Source organism: Corticium candelabrum, chromosome 1 (genome assembly GCF_963422355.1).
Source record: "Corticium candelabrum chromosome 1, ooCorCand1.1, whole genome shotgun sequence".
In the NCBI taxonomy this organism is placed as follows: domain Eukaryota; kingdom Metazoa; phylum Porifera; class Homoscleromorpha; order Homosclerophorida; family Plakinidae; genus Corticium; species Corticium candelabrum.
The window spans coordinates 12084485-12104066 of NC_085085.1; the positions used below are offsets into that span (position 1 = coordinate 12084485).

At 43.0% G+C, this 19582-nt stretch overlaps 3 protein-coding genes across 3 annotated transcripts in view; all 3 read left to right on the forward strand.

Moving 5' to 3' along the window:
• The window catches only part of LOC134185297 (protein brambleberry-like), a 6339-nt gene extending 2013 nt beyond the window's left edge, over positions 1 to 4326 (forward strand). Inside the window, exons 4-6 of the mRNA XM_062653082.1 lie at positions 995 to 1334; positions 3061 to 3450; positions 3589 to 4326. Coding sequence (XP_062509066.1) covers positions 995 to 1334; positions 3061 to 3450; positions 3589 to 4106 — 1248 coding nt within the window. The 3' untranslated portion in view covers positions 4107 to 4326. The remainder of the gene's footprint in view (positions 1 to 994; positions 1335 to 3060; positions 3451 to 3588) is intronic.
• A 3849-nt stretch (positions 4327 to 8175) lies between these two features.
• LOC134198448 (trypsin 5G1-like) lies at positions 8176 to 9168 on the forward strand. Its single transcript, XM_062667857.1, has one exon. It carries the CDS (start codon positions 8176 to 8178, stop codon positions 9166 to 9168), a length of 993 nt encoding a protein of 330 aa, XP_062523841.1.
• Positions 9169 to 10161: 993 nt separating this feature from the next.
• On the forward strand, positions 10162 to 18797 carry LOC134198457 (transmembrane protease serine 11D-like). Its single transcript, XM_062667866.1, has 5 exons — positions 10162 to 10232; positions 10274 to 10412; positions 10638 to 10709; positions 10780 to 10849; positions 17740 to 18797. Exons 1-5 carry the CDS (start codon positions 10162 to 10164, stop codon positions 18795 to 18797), a joined length of 1410 nt encoding a protein of 469 aa, XP_062523850.1.
• Positions 18798 to 19582: the final 785 nt, after the last annotated feature.

Consider the following 19582-nt stretch of genomic DNA (forward strand, 5'->3'; position numbering starts at 1 on the left):
ATAATTACACAATATAGTTAATAGATTAATTAATTGACTAATAGTTTAGGTATATTGATGGATGGACGGGTGGATCTGTATGTGTGTATGTATGTATGTATGCCTTGCACGTAGCCAGCAGTGCGTCAAGAGGGGTTTACAGTGTATTTCTAGTAAAAAACACTTAATTAAGTATGCTTTTACACGGGAAAAATTATGCAACCATAATTATTATATTATCTTGCAAGAGATGAACAACTATGGAGTTTATCTAAAACTGTATAGAGTATTGACTCAATGTTAATTTTATAGTGATTACCTTGAAGTGCTCTGTTTCTATCACAGGCAAAGATTCTGCGCATTCCCAAAATTCTGATTAGTAGTACTGTATAGTACTGCTGTAGACTATTATTATAAGTCTAATTATTCACAACTTCTGCAGTCAGGCCTGTGAAGTCGTGCGACTCTTTGGTTGATGAGGGTTTGATCGAGCCCCCCAATCCTACTTGGTTATACGTGCCTGTATGCTTGTACTGTATGTATGTTCTAGTACCCCATTCACACGATCTGTGTGTGTGTGTGTGTGTGTGTGTGTGTGTGTGTGTGTGTGTGTGTGTGTGTGTGTGTGTCTGTGTGTGTGTGTGTGTGTGTGTGTGTGTGTGTGTGTGTGTGTGTGTGTGTCTGTGTGTCTGTGTGTGTGTCTTGTCTGTGTGTGTCTGTCTGTGTGTCTGTCTGTGTGTCTGTCTGTCTGTGTCTGTCTGTCTGTCTGTGTCTGTCGGTGTGTGTGTGTGTGTGTGTGTGTGTGTGTGTGTGTGTGTGTGTGTGTGTGTCTGTGTGTCTGTGTGTCTGTGTGTCTGTGTGTGTGTGACTGCATGTGTGTGTGACTGCGTGTGTGTGTGCATGTGCGTGCGTGTGCACGCGCGTGTCTGTCTGTCAGTCTTTAGTACCTATTGTCTTGTCTCTTTAAGTCCGTATCTGTAATCATCAAACAGTTTAACGGAAATGATTTTGTTAGGAAGGACAAAAAATAATAGAAAAGACGGCGTCAGATACTCTTGAAGTGATGACAGAAGGACAGCGCCAACTCATTGACCAACAGACTACACTCAAACAAAAGCAAACCGAAATCACCAAAGCTGTATCCATGAACCTCCAGCGTCTCAATCACGAAAAAAGCGTCATAGCATCAGGACAGCAACAGCTCGCCTCAATGACTGAAGACATCAGAGCGAGACTGGAGAACACAAGCAAACAACTAGAAAGCCAAAACGAAGACAGACGCCTCAACCACGTTGAACTACTCCAAGACATCACCAGAATCCAAGACAAAGCCAAGGACGTGTGGGAAAAAATTGGTATATACATAGATAATTAATTTAAAATTAATTTTTAATTAATTGAGATCAATACCCAACCCTAACCATAACCCCAGTGCGTTAACAGTTCAGGTCTCTGTCTCTAGTACCCCGTTGTTTTGGTATTACGGTTTATTTTAGTTTTGGTTTTAGTTTCATGATTTTAGTTTCAGATTTGGTAAATTTTTGCCCAAATTTAGTTTTAATTATAAATTTCAGTTTTATAGTTAGATCTGCGTGAACTCCTTGCATCTAGTTCACTGAGTTGCTACTATATTAGGAGAACAGGTGCACCATGTAGGTATGCATGCAATCACTACAGTGCTGTGAGTGCAAGAATGACCATGTGTGCGAATGATAGCAAGCACTTCATGCCAAAAGTTTCATGATAGACAGGTTTCCTTATACTACTGTCTAGTGTGAACTCGGAAGTGAGTAATGAAGTAGCGGTCACTCACACCAGGTGTGCTTATTAGAGCACTAAGAGCTGCTACAGTTGGACCATGTTACACCGGTTGCTGATCTGTTGGGCGTAACGATTGCTCTACCCGTTGTCTTTGATATGCAATAGTACTATCCTTGCGTTTCGTTAGTAGGAAGGGCTTAGATAATTTGATGAACAGAAATGCCAGACCTAGGGTTACTAACGATACTGAGATCATCACAAAAGTCCAAAAAAAACAGCGGAGATATTGATGATTTTCAAAGTTCACACTTATGGGGAACAGACAGTAGGTACATTAGGCCAGATTAACCTCTATTGTGTTTGCTTTTTGTAACAGTCATTGCCTAAGACACAGGTTAGAATTTATAACATGCTCTCTTCTACTTTGATTCATTTAATTTTATTGGCAAAAACAGACGTATATTATATGCCAGATTTACAGACAGATATAGGCCCTGTTCAGAGTCAAACAACTCACCAAACGGTATAGTCAGATAGTCTATTGTGAGTTCCTTGTGAGTGACACTGAAGACCTGTAGTGCTGTCAAAACGTGCTTTCAACAGGAGCTGAGAAAGCAGGGATCGATAAAATCTCAGTTGCTATAGTCGATGTAAGGATGGAAAAGCAGATTTCTGACCTAGACAGAATTGTACTGGAACCTGTAATTCGTCTACTCTGTAGTTTGACATGAGGTATCGTCTAACCTCGTCTATAACACTAAAATTAAATCAGGGTGTTTTAGTTTTAGTTTTAGTTTAGTTTTAGTTTAGTTCTAGTTTTAGTACAATTAGTATTATTTAGTTTTGGTTTTTATGTTAATTAACCAAAATTGAACCACCATATTTCTTCGATTACCGTGAACGCCGTGGCGTTTATTTCTTACTAATTAGCTAGGGCTTCAACTGCGGCGTTTATTCGAGGACGGAGTTTATTTGTTAAATGCTCTCTGTCCGTGCTTTACGAGTGTTACAACACTCACCATACTGGTTTATACACATTTCGCACTTTGAGACACCATGTGGTGAAACAGCTAGTATTGGAGTACAGTGTACAGAACCGTTTGCCTCACGCATGCCTCAGAAGAAGTCGTACATGATTTTCCTTCAAAATTCGAGCAATAGATGAAATGCGGCGTATGTTCGAGGGCGGCGTTTATATTTTATCGGTACTCTCAGGTGCGGCGTTTAAACAAGGGCGGCGGTCAATCGAAGAAATACGGCAATTTGGTTTTTTGAACTTTAGTTTTAGTATAGTAACGCCTATCTTGTGTGTCTATATAGATCATAGTACAAATGAAATACTTCGAAGGCATAGCGACACTCTCGTGCAGTATCACGATATGGTCGGTAGCCTACAACGAATGAACGAGACCATCAACTACCTGCTTCGTTTAGTCTCCGAGCTTCAGCTGACGGTCGACAATCAGATCGGCTGGTTGGCGGATCAAATCGGCGGAACCGGAGATCAGATTGGCGTCATTCTGTCGTGCATACAGCATGCAGGCTACCTGTTTGTCGCCATGATATGTCTTTTGTTTATTCACGCTCCCGTCGCCACTCGTCTCGTTCTTCTCGCGTCGGTGTCACTGAATACGGTCGCCGAAATCAAGTCGTTTCCTTACAGAATGGATTTGAGACAATTGACCGCGTTTCTGGCTGTTGTGCTGATACGTAAGTGTGTGTGTGTGTGTGTGTGTGTGTGTGTGTGTGTGTGTGTGTGTGTGTGTGTGTGTGTGTGTGTGTGTGTGTGTGTGCGCGCGCGCATTTGTCATTGGCAAGTAACGGTTGCGCATGTACGCATGTGTGTAGTGAATTGGACTCTCGATTTGCTCAACAAACGGCAACGGTTCCGACTCTTCGGCGGAGTCGCTCTTCAGTCTCGTTCCATCGACTGCGATGTGAGCAACTCGTCGAGCGTTGAGAGCAAAGTCAAGCAACGCCTTTCGGACGTTACTTCTACGTTTGTCGTCTCTCGACCTGTTCGTGACGACAACGGCGGTCGAAAGTTTTCAGACACCAGTCAGTCATCGCCCGACAACTCGATCACGTGTCAGGACTGTTCCGACGAGACGAGTGAAGCCGTTCTGCCCGCGTCGAATGTGAGGAGTTGCACGGCACCCGGTACGTCGCCGTTTCTTGCGTCGAACTATCCGTCTGTGGCCGTCGTAACGCCCTTAAGAAAGAGAGTCAAACCGTCGACTCCTCTGTCGAGCACACCCGACACGCCGAGTCGCTGCCGCGGTATCACAAAGTCTGGTTTGCGATGTCGTGTGGCCAAAGTCGCTGGCAGCGAATTCTGCAAACGGCACAAGTCTACTGTTTTATAGAGACGGGACAAAGGCTAGTAACTTGTTTGTAGACACTATTTCAGGAAGGTTTGCAATAGACATAGATGCGTGTAGTTGAGTGAGTAGGTAACACGTATCGATACGGTTTAGTAGGACCAATGCATGATTTCAAGCTACTTATCGCTCTTGTCACTGCATTTGTTACGTCGAGTAGCTTTCTAACATGCTACGGTTGCATAGAAATGTATCGGTATGCATGATACGGGACCGAAACTGCACTTAGTCCGATTCCTACTTGAGTCATTACGACAAGCAATGCATTGACATGTGCATATGGATGACGGCCTGTCACACAGCGAGCAGCCACAGCTAGAGCCTTTACTACTTCGATAATAGCAAACACAACGTGTACAAACCTTAGGACTCACGCAAAGGAGCAGACGAAAAGGCGACACATCTGTCATCTGACAGTCTAGCTTACCACCTTCTCTTTGCAATGGCGATGGTGTCATGACTTTGCCACAAGCCAAGAACTGTTGATGTAGCAGAAGCCATAAACTGTTCTACTAAACTTAGCTTGCACGTGCACACTACAGATTGACAGTTTTGACAAGTACACGTGATTTGCACGTGCACACCACGTATTTAATTAAAACGACTCGTGTTAGTAGTTAGCAGTTGAGTCATCAGATTCCGTTCAGGTCTTACCTATCTGTATTTTCGAGACTATTAGACACTCAGCTGTCGAGTCATCAGTTCTGTTTCTCTCAGAGAATTAATAGATTCTCCCTTTAATTGTTTGTGTTATTTATTTGCGGACAGATAGAGGTAATGAAAACATGTACCATATTTCTCCGAAAATTAGTATATTAGAGTCTCATTCAATAGGAAAAACTAATCGAGAACGAATTATTGAAGACGGAATTATTGTTTTATAGTTTAGGAAACTCCTTCGAGTGAAGTGGGACGGAGAAAGAATTCAACGTTTACTAGATTGAGAAATTTATTCTAAATAAATAAATAAATTTAATAAAATAAATATATTAATACATGCGGGTGGAGTGGAAAAGTTATTCGAAGAAATACGGTACCATGCATGCATATATCGTGGTATAATTGTTTAGCTGCCGTTGATGTATCAAAAATTGCTGAAAATTAGATAGTGCGCCATGAGAACAAATTTATGTTAAACGCATGGCATGTGCAGTGGATGTAGAGTAGTGTTATTCGTAGGGATGCAAAGAATCTAAAATGGCGGGCCATACAAAAGTATCCGAACCAGATCTCTCAGAACTCATTACAGAGATCTCGGACCCACGTAGCGCTCAACTTCAAACGTTCCTAATGGTAGCCAGACTATCACCGCTGACACTAAGCGCCTCGGAAGCCAGCTATTGGCAAGTAAAAAACCCGATTTATTCTTTCACATTTCACATTTCACATTTCACTTTTGTCAGCCAGGCTAGCGCCTCACTCCAAGCAGCTACAACGACGATAGTCACACCAAACGATTCGCTCTTGTCCGAAGAATTGCACTGACCCAACAGCTAGAAATGTGCAACGTCACCTTGTATCAGTCAACTGCTGCTATGCAATTCCACGTAGTGCTTCCCACAACGCCATGTTGTTCCCGTCACGTGTGTACATGTGACTATCGTTTGGAAGCCTAGCTGCTACTTCCACCTGCTGCTACATGCTGCTTACAGTTGCGTGTAGTTGAACATGTACAGTACCACTATGTTCAACGGCGCGGCGTCCTGTCTGACTCTCTGTGCATGTAAGCGTGTATCTCTTCCGTGGAACCCTAGGTAATGGGAGTTGTTTATAGATGCAAATCAGTGTTATTACGTACATCCGTCAGCTGCTACGTACTTCCGTGTATGCTGAGCGTAACGTGGGAGTCGTCTAGAGATGCAATCAAAGATTGAAATCCCGGCCGAGCTGCACACCTTTACTAGGACTGTCATTTCCATTTCAAACTACACAAGTCTAGCTAAAAACATTTTGAGAAAATGATGGGTATGTAGGGATGGGTATGTACTTATGTCATTTATGCCCATCTCCTACATCACAATCTTTTTACCTATATCGCTTGCAGCAGTTGTGAATGTGATGTACGAGATGGGCATAAATGACATAAGTACATACCCATCCCTACATACCCATCATTTTCTTAACATGTTTTTGGACTTGTAGATGTATAGTTCTAAGTAAACGGTATATATTCTTTTGCGAGAAAGGGAAATTAGGAAACCCCTTACCATACAAGGACCTCACTGCCCACGTAGAATGCTTTCTATGCTACCCATACGCAGTGTGTAATCAGGACTATCGCGTTTGTAATTGCCATGTGAGTGGTATTCGGAGAAAAACGCGATGCACCTGCCCTCGAATCTCGTTCAAACGTCCCGACTTCCTTCTTGGTCATCAACCTTTGTTGTTTGTACATGCACTTAGTGATCTGCACGAACACGAGCGTGTCTTACAAGTGCGCATTCCTGCATGCTTGCGGAATCGAACTACTTCCGTCGATGTGCATGCCACTTCGAGTCGGCAGGACGGTGCATGACGTTCTACATGGCCTCTATTATAGTATACGGATAACCGAGAAACAATTTTTCGATTAACCTTTATACGCTCTAACGTAAACGTCAAACCATTTCAGGCTGCCTGGTGTACGTAGCCGATTTGTAACACAAAAATCTCAACACATTTCGATTAATTAGATAATTGTTGGTTGGTACTTGATGATTCAATGCTTTGTATCGTATACTGCTTTGGTTCAATACACCAAGTACGTCCGCGGAGGAGGCGTGCATGTGAAAAGTCTGGGCGGAGAAAAAGGATGCCCGCGATTCTAGAAGTTGGTCGCTAGACGCCCACTTTTTTGCCTACCCGGAATCAGAACGCCACGTACGAGTTAGTATAAAAGAAACGAAGACTGGACAACTCTGCAGTTTAATTAAGCGTGCACGGATTAAAGATTTCGATCGAGTCTGTTTATCTACAGTTTGACAGTATGGAGTTGTTTATCTCGATTGTGGTCGCTTGTCTGGCCGTCTGCTTTGTCCACGCTCTTCCCATTGCACAAACACGTAAGTTCATCTTGTAATCGGTCGTTCTTATTACTAACTAGCTAGGTGACCCGTTCTCAGCCCGGGCAGATGAGATTACTAATTGTTAGTATGTTTCTGGAATCAGGCAAATTGTTTTGTTACCAAGTATACCTTTTTATGAACAAGTTATACCCGAAAGTATTAGAAATGCGATTGATGGTTGGAGAGGCAGAAGGGGTGAATGTAGCCAGGTTACTCGGTTCTGAAGAATTAGCAGCCGGACAGAATTCTCATGAAGAATTTCGTTCAAAGTTATATCTCGTTCAGTGATATCCCGTTCTGAGATTATTGATTGTTAGTTATAGTAAGTATCCCGTTGAAGACAAAGAAATGTAAACAAGTGTCCTGTTTAATTAAAAAATTCCGTTGATTGGATTATTGTTAGATAATATTCCTTTGAAGTCATTTTGACAGTTTGGTTCGACGCCGCGTTACTTCGAAGTCGTTGCTGCTGTTGCGAGGAACAGGTGTATTGAACGGGCGGGTATTCGCAGGTGTACACGGGCAAACGAAGGTAGGCGTATTTTTTAAAACCCGGATATACTAAAAATATCTTGCCTTTTTTGACGTCTCCGGCAATAAATGACACGCTCCTTGCGTACTGTGTTGTCCGAGCTCTCAAACGGGCAGTTTATTAAATTCGGTGGCGATCCGACGGACCGTTAATTCCAGAGAAATTTGGGCGCGAGTGGAGGCGGGTTCGATCGAGAGGAAATCGCGTCTTCCCAAGAGAAGTCCAGAAGACGATGACAATCTCACTGTCGAGCTTCATGCATGGATTCAGCGTGCGCGAGCAAAATTCGGTGCACATGCATGGCGCTGCATGCGACTCGCCTTTCTTGGAGATTCTATTTTATATACGAATATACATATACATGCACAGACAGCTCTCCTTTATCTACATATACATTTTGTGTCATCCTCTAGATATCAATGTTCGTCACGACACGGAGTTGCTTGTTGTTCAACTGCAAGATAATTTCGTTGTATCCATGGCGCAAGACAAGACAACAATCGTTTTAGAAAGTTTTGTTCACACTCAAATACAAACCCAACTATTTCCCCAAAAATTTCACAGAGTACGGTCATCCAGTAACCGTTCCGAGCACGCTCGTTCCGGCTCATCGTCTACTCAACTACTTGATTTCGACTCACCGAGCAAACCTGCTGTCTCCGAGCCTATAGTCGGAGGAGGACCATTCATCATCGACTTAACCGATCGAGAAGGCGTCGACAACGAACGTGCGTCGGCATGCTCGCAACATGCGAGAGTACCGTGGCAGGTGGGTCTGCTGATGGCCACCCCCAATCAAGACGTCACAGAGGAACAATGCGGAGGCGTGCTGATCGACAGACGTTGGGTGCTGACAGCAGCGCATTGTCTCGAGAACGCGACGGTCGCGATCGCCCTTGTTGGAGCCAAGCACTACTTGACAGGATTTCTCGGTGACGAGGGACAAAAGATTTTGGTCGACCGAGTCGTCGTGCACGATAGATACGAAAACAAAGACAAAGACGTACCGAGACACGATATCGCGCTGCTGCACTTAACAGAGGACGCCGTCTTTGGTCCGGACGTGTTTCCTGCGCATATACCTCAGCGTAACAGCTCGCTGGTAAGGAACGGCACTCGAATGATTATCTCGGGTTGGGGGAAAAGTCTGCAATATAATAGTTCGGTTGATTCCGACTTGCTTCGTTGTGCGCATGTGCCCGTCGTCTCCATGGAAGAATGCGTGTCGGCTCATCGGCCACTCGAAAAGAAAATCCGTAGCGGCCACGTGTGTGTTGGATACGCTTCCGGCGGAGTCGGGGCTTGTAATGGAGACAGCGGCGGGGGGTTAGTGCATCGGGGAGACGGTGGGACAAACACGGTGGTCGGGATTATCAGCTGGACGTCGCGCTGTGGCGAGAGTTATACAGTTTGCACGAACGTGCAGAAATATCGACCTTGGGTGGTGAGAAATGTTCCAGAACTGAAATGAGAAATCTAGATAGAGTTGGATACAATAGATAAATTTTGTATTAGTTTATATTATTGCAATTTACAAAAAATGATGGCAAATGATTTTTATTGAGATTTTTAAAGATATATGTGTATATATATATATATGTATGTATGTATGTATATTGAATGAACTAGTTTGTGTAAACTCGCGCTCCAACGTATGCCATTTGACTTCCCTAACAAATGTATTTCTTTATACAAACTGGTGTTGGTCAATCAATTAATAACAAATATCTAATAATTTTTTGTAAACAGAGTTGTTTGTAACAGTGGGAGAAACGCGTTGAGACGATTTTGGCAACTGACTATACATACCTACATTTACCCACATTTTCTATTTACCGCTAAAGGGTTTTTAAGATCCAGTGTTAAAACATAAAATGTATACCTGCATATATATAATATAGGTACACGTCTATATCATACTTAAGGTACCATTCTCTTACTAAACTGTTATACTATACTACATTATATAATAATCTGTTTGCCTTCAATACAATCAATAAATTCTGCCTTTTTCTTTGTTCAGTCTATTTGTATTTTTAAAATTGTACTATACGTACATACACAACGCGCTCTTGTACATGTAGACATGCTGGTTGCAAATAGAGTTTTCAACTTTACGAGATAGACGTGGAACAAGCAGCACGACTCTCCGCAAGCAGGCATGCACTCTCTAGATATCTTGCTACGGATCACGTACACTAGCTAGACGAATAGCTTGTCAAGACGATTTGTGTTGCGTAATAGACACGAAAGACAATATACGACATTCGGCAGGCAGGAAAGCGGTTCAGTGCGATTTCAGTCGTTGTCCCCATATTATAAAGTCAAAAGATACGCTGGAGCGCGAGTTTACACGAACTACTTTAGCCAAAAAAATCTTAACTCAATACATATCTTAACTCAATACCCCGTATAATCATGCGAGTAAGACTGTAATACACTGAGTATCTCCACTAATCCAAACATGGAGTATGCTTGGACTTGCACACGTTTATGGGGTGGTTCGGTCTGTCGTCTTGCTGGTCTTGTGGTCCAGTCTGTCGTATTGCTTCGTCTTGTTGTCTGATGATATCTAGTTTGGGAGACCGGCTCGGCCGATCGCCAGAGTTGCTGGAACGTTTATCTTCGTGGCTAAAGAACTGGGGATTGGCGTCGAGAATTCTACGGAAAGTAGCCAAAGCACGTGATGCAGAGCAAAACGAAGCAGAGGGAGATGTGAGTTAAAAATTGACTAATGAATTGACAAGACACAAACTTGCACGAAAATACAAGTAATGTTCTGGTGATAGCTACCTGCCATGATCAATTGGGAATACCTTCTTTTAATATTAAATAAAACTCTTTATTTGACGAAAAATGATCTTCCAACTTTGGAGGTACCCATGCATGCAGTCACTATTTTGCAAGAAGTGTATGTTGCTGGCAGATATTGTTCTGTAGACTCGACTCGGTATCTCTCCGCCCTCGTCATTCCCCGAAGAGTCAATCCGACGGCGAGTATTGACTCGTCGGGTAATGACGAGGGCGGAGAGAGACCGGGTCGAGTCTAGTTGCTCTGTGTAGCGAGGATTATGCGTATCAGGGTGTAGCTGGATGTGGAAGAGATGTAGCGTACACAACAGTCAACTTGGATGCTGATAAAGCATTATTGGGTGTGAGCTGTTGAAGATATGTCTACTAATTTTATTAGCTAGCTAGATCAGGTGGTAGAACTAGTGTGGCCTGGACGGAAGACATTCTCTGACGGAAAAGTCAGACAGAAGGAATATCGAGCATTTGTACTAAGTACAGCAAAAGCAAGAGAGCTTCGTCAGTTACTAACATTGCACTTGTGCACTGCTAATCTACCTCTGCATGCTCCTGAACCATCTATTACATTCTTTACATTGTACTGGGTTCTGCTGATCTATATTTAATTGGCTTTGCTCTTTCAGTCATACATTTGTACACACACACACACACACACACACACACACACACACACACACACACACACACACACACACACGCACGCACACACACACACACACACACACACACACACACACACACACACACAGACACGCACACGCACGCACACACATGCACACACGCATCAAGCTATTTACTTTAAATTAAAATAAAGTTAGAACACAATCTATCTTATCAATTCTCTATTATATAGGGTAATAAAGATTATGTCTTTTGTGTCATAAACAGAATTTCAAACATTTTAGATCGATGGGTTTTCGACTTGAGTGTATTGATTGGGCAATATATTGTTGTACCACTACCATTTGTTTGAATTTTTACTTGTCGACTGCTGCAGCAGTCATATGGGCTCTGTCATCTTTGTTGTCAATCTTGAAATGCTTTTGGTCTCTTCAACCATTCTCTCGTTTTGCTGCCTTTTGGAGACGATCCACTAGAGAGAAGATGAGACTATTACATGAGTTGTGTGGGAGTTGTGCTGAATTGAGTTGTGCTATCCATTGGTTGCCAGAGTGATTTCCATTGTCACGAAAGTTGTCCAAATTTTGCGTGAATTACTGGGAATCATCTCATCGTCTAGTAGATTCTATAAATAATTGACTCGTTTGTATCTTGCATACAATGTCGTTTGGTGTTGACAATTTGATTTTTTATAGTTTTAGTTATAAATGAACAATATTTTTTGTGCAGATTGGTATCAATAGTATGCTAGACACATAATTTGTAGAGCGCATGATCATCTTGCAGTCGTCTACCGATCGAGGTAAGAAAGCTTTTCTCTGTGCAGATACGTGTTATTAGGAGTTTGGCATCATAATGAGGCTTTCATTTACTCTTCAATGGACGTCTTTTGGGGTGAAAATATCGAAAGTATCAGATCTAGACTTGTTAGAGAATGCGGTTCCGCCCCTCCAAGTGAAATACGTGCAGTCTCTATTAGCTATAAGTGAACAAGAGGTAACGTTTCCTAAGTTCCTTGCGTTGTTGCGTGTCAGACTTGCGTTCTTTGTTGCGGTTCACACTAAATTGGCACGACGCAGAATACGACGCAGCGGACGCAGCGTTGATGCAAGATATAGAGTTAACTTAAAATGTCAAGATTTAGCTAAATAATATGAACCAAAGCCAGACATCATTATTGAATCCTTCCAACTCACTAAAGGTAAAATGTAGGGAATTTGGTTGGAAGGATTCACTAATGATGTCTGGCTTTGGTTCATATTATTTAAATCTTGTTTCTATTACTTTTTATACAATCCCTACATACCGGGTACAGTACTACCATTCAGTGTACTAAACGCCCATTCAATTTTCAATTTTGGTTTGGGAAATTGGATTTTAATAAAATGGTCTGCAATAACTGCTAAATTAATTTTTCAAATAAAATGAAAAAACAAGAATTAAATATTAAATTCACATTTTCGGGAACTTTTTGTTTGTAATTAAAATTAAAAATTGGTGTACATGGATAGTCACACATCTCGAGCATGTGCATTTTACGTATACAATGTACTGTACTTGCAAAATATGCAAATAAGCTGTGCAGTGTTTGTGTATAGGTTTGAATCATGCAGACGTTACATTTAGTTGCAATTATAACTTACCACTAATACATGAATCTTTGTTCTAGTCACTTGAGAGCTACGAGCATATGTGCATGTAGTTGTATGCGTGTGCATGTGCGTGTGCGTGCGTGTGTGTGTGTGTGTGTGTGTGTGTGTGTGTGTGTGTGTGTGTGTGTGTGTGTGTAGGCGTCGGCCTTCAGCTTTAATCGGGTCTCCTTTTGCAATTTGAGCAAAGTTGCGTTGGGTACTTTTGTTTTCTCTATTCATCATTCATTGTTGTTCACATGCTATTGTTACATCACAATGCTATCTAGCAGTCCCATCAGACTGGGCTATTTGAGCAAGCTGTAGTTAAATTTGCTTCTCTTAATTAAACATCAAACTTTGCCTAGAGCAAGAAGATGAAGTTTCCAAAAAATGTTGTTTAATGAGTAGTCGTTGGAAACGTGCTGACGAGATGTTAAATTTTTACTTTAATTAATTAATATATCTCAGGAAGATCCGCCTCCACTTGCACTCGAGCTAATTTCTCTAGAACGGCGCATTGGATCTCCACCAAATTTAAACTGCCCATGCCTGACCTTGGACAGTATGCACGGAACGTGTCGTTTATTACCAGTGACGTCGATAACACTAAGTTATTTTTAGTATATCCGGGTCTTTAAAGACATGTCTTCCTTCGTTTGCTCGAGTACGCGCGTCAAATGTTCAATACCCATAGCAACAATGCAATAGCAACAACGTCTTCGAAGTGACGACGTCCAATGGGACTGTCGAATGGCTATCAAGAGAGGAAGATGTTCACAACTGATTGCTGCGCGCCATAGGACTACGAGAATGCAAACATGCTGGAACTCCAAACTACATGTTCTCCGCGATGACAAATCAATGTTTCTCCTTGTATGTCTGTTCTCACAGAGGATCGCCCCAACAATACTTTGCATTTTAACTAGGAGATATTTTCTTTGATGTTTGCCGGCAGATGAACAGTGTAATTCACAAAATACCCTGTGGTTTCATTTAGTACCCTGTGGTTTCATAAAGTACTCTGTTGTTTCATATAGTACCCTGTGGTTGTGTTCAGTATAATTGCTTTATTGAGCACAACGCAAAAATTACAGAACACCACATTTAATTCCACTATTTTCCAACATTCTCTTGATCCGAAGTCAGCGGTTCAGCTTTTCCACGTGTCACTCCCACTCCCTGTTTTGTCAACTCTTTCATTCTAGCATCTACTTATGTATATATATATATATATATATATATATATATATATATATATATATATAAGTAGATGCCAAACGTGTTCGAGCAAATCGAGCATCCTTATATGCAAGAATTAATACAGTAGGCTGACTATGTTCTTTGAAGTGACCTTGTATGCCAGCTACCAACATAACCAGTGTACTTGGAGGGTACGGAAAACCATCCTGACTTCGCCGTGCTTCCATGACAAATGTAGACAGTACATCACAGAGTTGAATCGGTGTTATGTTGCCCAGTTCCAATTCTTTGAAATGTCCTCGAATGTCACACCAAGAACGAAAAACTGTCACGGCTCAAGCTGTTGACTTTTTTATTTTGTATGGTATCCTCTCTTTGATCGCTCGATCAATGTCTTCACCCCAAACACATGCAAATCAATTTTTGGATTGATCTGTGCTCAATTGAAAGTCTTCAGTATCGTCCAAATCTTCTTGCAACCCCTTCTTGAAACAAGCAATCTGACTTGCAGACAGGAAGAACTGCCTGCTGCCGTCTTACATGTGCATGTAACTGAAGTAAGTCAACTACACCAACTACGTGCATACTTCAGCTGCACAGAACTTGCTTGTGTAACCACACGCTTGTCAGAAACAGCAGCCACCCCTGTCTGAATGTCTTGTCATTACTTAAATAATGCGTGGCTACGCTCAGGTTAACCTAATAAATATGGGCATGTACAATCTAGGTCAGATAAATACCCTGTTCTAAGGGACTATGCGGCTGTAGCTCCCCCGAAAGAACCTCGGAAGCGCTGTTCGACCACATCAGCGCTTTCTCGGCCTCTTCTCGAGAAAGTTACAACCGCGTAGTCCCCTCGGTAAAGGTATCTATCCTTTATATAGCCTCCAAGTGATGAGCTTCGTTGCCTAACAGTTCCGGGTCACTGAGTGCATCAAATTCACTACCACATGGTACCTGTAATAACAGGATACCTATCTTCACGTTTATGGTCGCTGCATGTAAGCGGTCGCAACTGGTATATATAATTTGAGCTATAGCATTAGCATTGCAAATGGTTTTGCTATGCTTTCCCATGCAGACATTCATGTCGAGCATGTGATGCCAAGACCATTGAAAACTTCCTATAACCAAGTAATTCGTAGACCGAGAAAGTATCGGGACAGAGAAAGAATTCAACGTTTACTAAAGAAATTATCCAGGCAGGTAAAGTGGGAAAGTTATTCGAAGAAATACGGTACCATGCTTGCATAGATAATTGTTTGCCATGTGAGCAAATTTATGCTAGACGCATGGCATGTGCAGTGCTTGTAGAGTGGTGTTTTATTCGTATGCATGCTTTTGCAAGAACGGGAAAATAGGAGGAAAGCCCTTACCATACAAGGACTTCGTTGCCCACGTAGAATGCTTTCTATGTTACCAATACGCAGTGTTTACGTAATTAAGACTATCGCGTTTGTAATTAGCGCGTGAGTGATATTCGGAGAAGAATGCGATGCAACGCTCCTCGAATCTCGTTTAAACCTCCCGACTTCCTTTTCTTGTTTGTACATGCAAGTATACTAATCTGCACGAACACGAGCGTGTCTTACAAGTGCGCATTCCTGCATGCTTGCGGAATCGAACTGTTTCCGCCGATGTGCATGCCACTTCGAGTCGGCAGTACGGTGGCTGACGTTCTACACGGCCTCTACATAGTATACGATAACTGACAACAATTTTGGATACAACTCTAGACGCGCTAACGTAAACGTCAAACCATTTGAGGCTGCATGATGTTGCCGATGTGTAACACAAATCTCAATACATGTTAGATTAATTAGATAATTAGTTAGTTGTTACTCGATGATGTAATGCTTTGTATTGTATACTGCTTCGGTTTAATATACCGAGTACATCTGCAGAGGCGGCGCGCGTGTGGAGGTCCGCTCAGTCTGCTCGAGAAAAATAATGTCCCCGATTCTAGAAGTTGGTCGCTAGACGCCTACTTTTTGTGCTTTCCCGGAATCAGAACGCCTCGTACTAGTCAGCAGATAAAAGAAACGAAGACTGGGCAACTCTGCAGTCAGAACGATTGAAGATTTTGATCGAGTCCATTTCTTTACGTTTGACAGTATGGAGTCGTTTATCTCGATTGTGGTCGCTTGTCTAGCAGTCTGCTATGTCGACGCTCTTCCCATTTTACAAACACGTAAGTACATCTTGTAATCGGTCGTTCTTATTATTGATACTAACTAGATAAGTGGCTCGCTCTCCGCCCGAGTAGATGAGATTACTATAATGGTAATGGTTACTACGCTTCTGGAGTCATGAACTCAAATTGTTTGTTACCGAATACAAACACACACACACACACACACACACACACACACACACACACACACACACACACACACACACACACACACACACATACACACACACACACACACACACACACACACACACACACACACACACACACACACACACACACACACACACACACACAAACACACACCTTTTATAAACAAAGTTATAGCCGAAAGTATCTAAAATGCGTTTCATGGTTGGAGAGGCAGAGAGGGTGCATGTAGCCAAGTTACTCTGTAGTGAATGAAGAATTAGCACACGGACAGAATTCTCATGAAGACTTTCGTTCACAGTTATATCTTGTTCAATAATATCCCGTTCTAAGATTATTTATTGTTAGTCCGTTGAAGACAAAAAAAAAGTAACCAAGTGTCCCGTTTCAAAACTCCCGTTAATTGGATTAGTGATTGTTAGTTAGTATCTCGTTGAAGCCATTTCGACAGTCCAAATGGACGCCGCGTTAGAGCTGCTTTACAGTAACTTACGCAAGCCGAGCGTCAGCCCAGCGTATCGCCAACGTAACGTCAGCATTCTACTGTAAACATGTTAACACCTTTCGCCGAAACGCTACGTTCTGACCAGCGTCAAGACGTTGGATTAGACCCGAGTTTTCTAGACGAGCGTCAACGTAACGTAAACCGAAAATAATACGGTTTGTAACTACCAATCGGTTGTGGAGATTTCACTCACGTGATCCGCTTGTCTAATATGGACGACAGAGATCTCAGCAAGTAAAAGCAAGAAATCTTGGTAAGAAGGAATACAGCAAGCAGCGGCACTTGCTTCACGTGCGCTAGGAACGGCTGTCGACGCCAGACCTTTTTGCAGCCGAGAAGACGTTGCTAGGTTGTGCTCAGACATGTTACTGTAAATCCAATAAGTCTCGGCGTCTGAATATTTTTACGTTATACGCTGGGATGACGCTCTGCCTACGTAAGTTACCGTAAACCATGCAGCGTTTAAGACGATGCTGCTGTTGCGGGGAATAGATGTATCGAACGGGGCAGGTATTCGACGCGCGTATACACGGGTAAACACAGGTATATATAGGCACGGAATTTTTCAAAACCGGGATATACTAGAAGTATGTTGCCTTCTTTGACGTCCCAGGCAATAATTCTACGACACGCTCAGTGAGTACCGTCCGAGCTCTCGAACGGGCAGTTTAAATTCGGTGGAGATCCGACAGACAGTTAATTCCAGAGAAATTCGCGCGCGAGTGGAGGCGAGTTTGATGGGCAGGAAATCGTGTTTTCTCGAGAGAAGTCAGGAAGACGATAACAATCGTACTGTTGAGCTGCATGGATTCGGCGTGCGCTAGCAAATTTGGTGGCGCTGCGACTTGCCTTTTTTGGAGATCCTATTTTACATACGAATACACAGACAGCTCTCCTTTATCTACATATACATTTTGTGTCATCCTCTAGATATCGATGTTCGTCACGACACGGAGTTGCTTGTTGTTCAACTGCAAGATAATTTCGTTGTATCCACGGCGCAAGACAAGACGAAAATCGTTTTAGAAAGTTTTGTTCACACTCAAATACAAACCCAACTATTTCCCGACAAATTTCACAAAGTACGGTCATCCAGTAACCGTTCCGAGCTTGCTCGTTCCGGCTCATCGTCTACTCAACTACTTGATTTCGACTCACCGAGCAAACCTGCTGTCTCCGAGCCTGTAGTCGGAGGAGGACCATTCATCATCGACTTAACCGATCGAGAAGGCGTCGACAACAAAAATGCGTCGGCATGCTCGCAACACGCGAGAGTACCGTGGCAGGTGGGTCTGCTGATGGCCACCCCCAATCAAGACGTCACAGAGGAACAATGCGGAGGCGTGCTGATCGACAGACGTTGGGTGCTGACAGCAGCGCATTGTCTCGAGAACGCGACCGTCGCGATCGCCCTTGTTGGAGCCAAGCACTACTTGACAGGATTTCTCGGTGACGAGGGACAAAAGATTTTGGTCGACCGAGTCGTCGTGCACGATAGATACGAAAACAAAGACAAAGACGTACCGAGACACGATATCGCGCTGCTGCACTTAACAGAGGACGCCGTCTTTGGTCCGGACGTGTTTCCTGCGCGTATACCTCAGCGTAACAGCTCGCTGGTAAGGAACGGCACTCGAATGATTATCTCGGGTTGGGGGAAAAGTCTGCAATATAATAGTTCGGTTGATTCCGACTTGCTTCGTTGTGCGCATGTGCCCGTCGTCTCTATGGAAGAATGCGTGTCTGCTCATCGGCCACTCGAAAAGAAAATCCGTAGCGGCCACGTGTGTGTTGGATACGCTTCCGGCGGAGTCGGGGCCTGTAATGGAGACAGCGGCGGGGGGTTAGTGCATCGGGGAGACGGTGGGACAAACACGGTGGTCGGGATTATCAGCTGGACGTCGCGCTGTGGCGAGAGTTATACAGTTTGCACGAACGTGCAGAAATATCGACCTTGGTTGGTGAGAAATATTCCAGAACTGAAATGAGAAATAGAGAGTTGGATGGATACAATAGATAAATTTTGTATTAGTTTATATTGTTGCAATTTACAAAAAATGATGGCAAATGATTTTTATTGAGATCTTAAATATATCTAGTGAATGGTTCGTAGTTCGTGTATTTAACTCGTGCTACAATTCATACTTTTCAAGTTTGTGGGCATAAAGTACAAGGAAATGACAGCATGGAACCGCGCTGCATATGGACCGCTTTCTTGCCTACCAAATGTCGTATTGTCTTCAGTCTTTACCCAACAAAAGTTGTCCTAGATATAGTCGTTGCAGACAAAATACGCGGGTAATTGCACGCGATCCGTAACAAGTGTGCATGAGTGCTTGCCGAGTGCCGCGTTAGTCCACCACGTAAGGCGAGGATGGCCTAGAGCGTCGAGGCTATACTTGCGGAGAGTCTTGCTCCTTGTTCCACGTATTATAATGCAACCAGCACGACGTGTGACCCAGTATAGGGCAAGCGCACAATGGCGTTATTTATGTATTTAGATTAAGGCCCGTGGGATACATATCGAGAGTGGTCCGGTATAGCGCGTGCTAAGAGGGTGTGGTCCAACGAAGAGAGCAGTCTTTTGTACAACAGGTTCTTGAATAATTATTCTAATTACTGTAATACGTGGCTAGGACACCAGCCCTCTGTAAATAGCAAACAAGTCAATATGCTCTAGTTTGCTTCGTTTCAACTTTGTCTAGGCTAGATATAATCATTAGGACCTCTCGTATTTTCAGGTTGTCAGCCTCGCAGACACCGACAGGCACTT

Excerpts from the sequence above, each read along its gene's own strand:
- LOC134198457 (XM_062667866.1), top strand. The coding sequence starts at position 10,162 with ATGGAGTATGCTTGGACTTGCACACGTTTATGGGGTGGTTCGGTCTGT. Across the intron at positions 10,233-10,273 it reads CTTGCTGGTCTTGTGGTCCA|TTTGGGAGACCGGCTCGGCC; the intron begins GTCTGTCGTATT and ends GATGATATCTAG. Across the intron at positions 10,413-10,637 it reads AAAACGAAGCAGAGGGAGAT|ACTCGACTCGGTATCTCTCC; the intron begins GTGAGTTAAAAA and ends ATTGTTCTGTAG.
- LOC134198448 (XM_062667857.1), top strand. The coding sequence starts at position 8,176 with ATGGCGCAAGACAAGACAACAATCGTTTTAGAAAGTTTTGTTCACACT.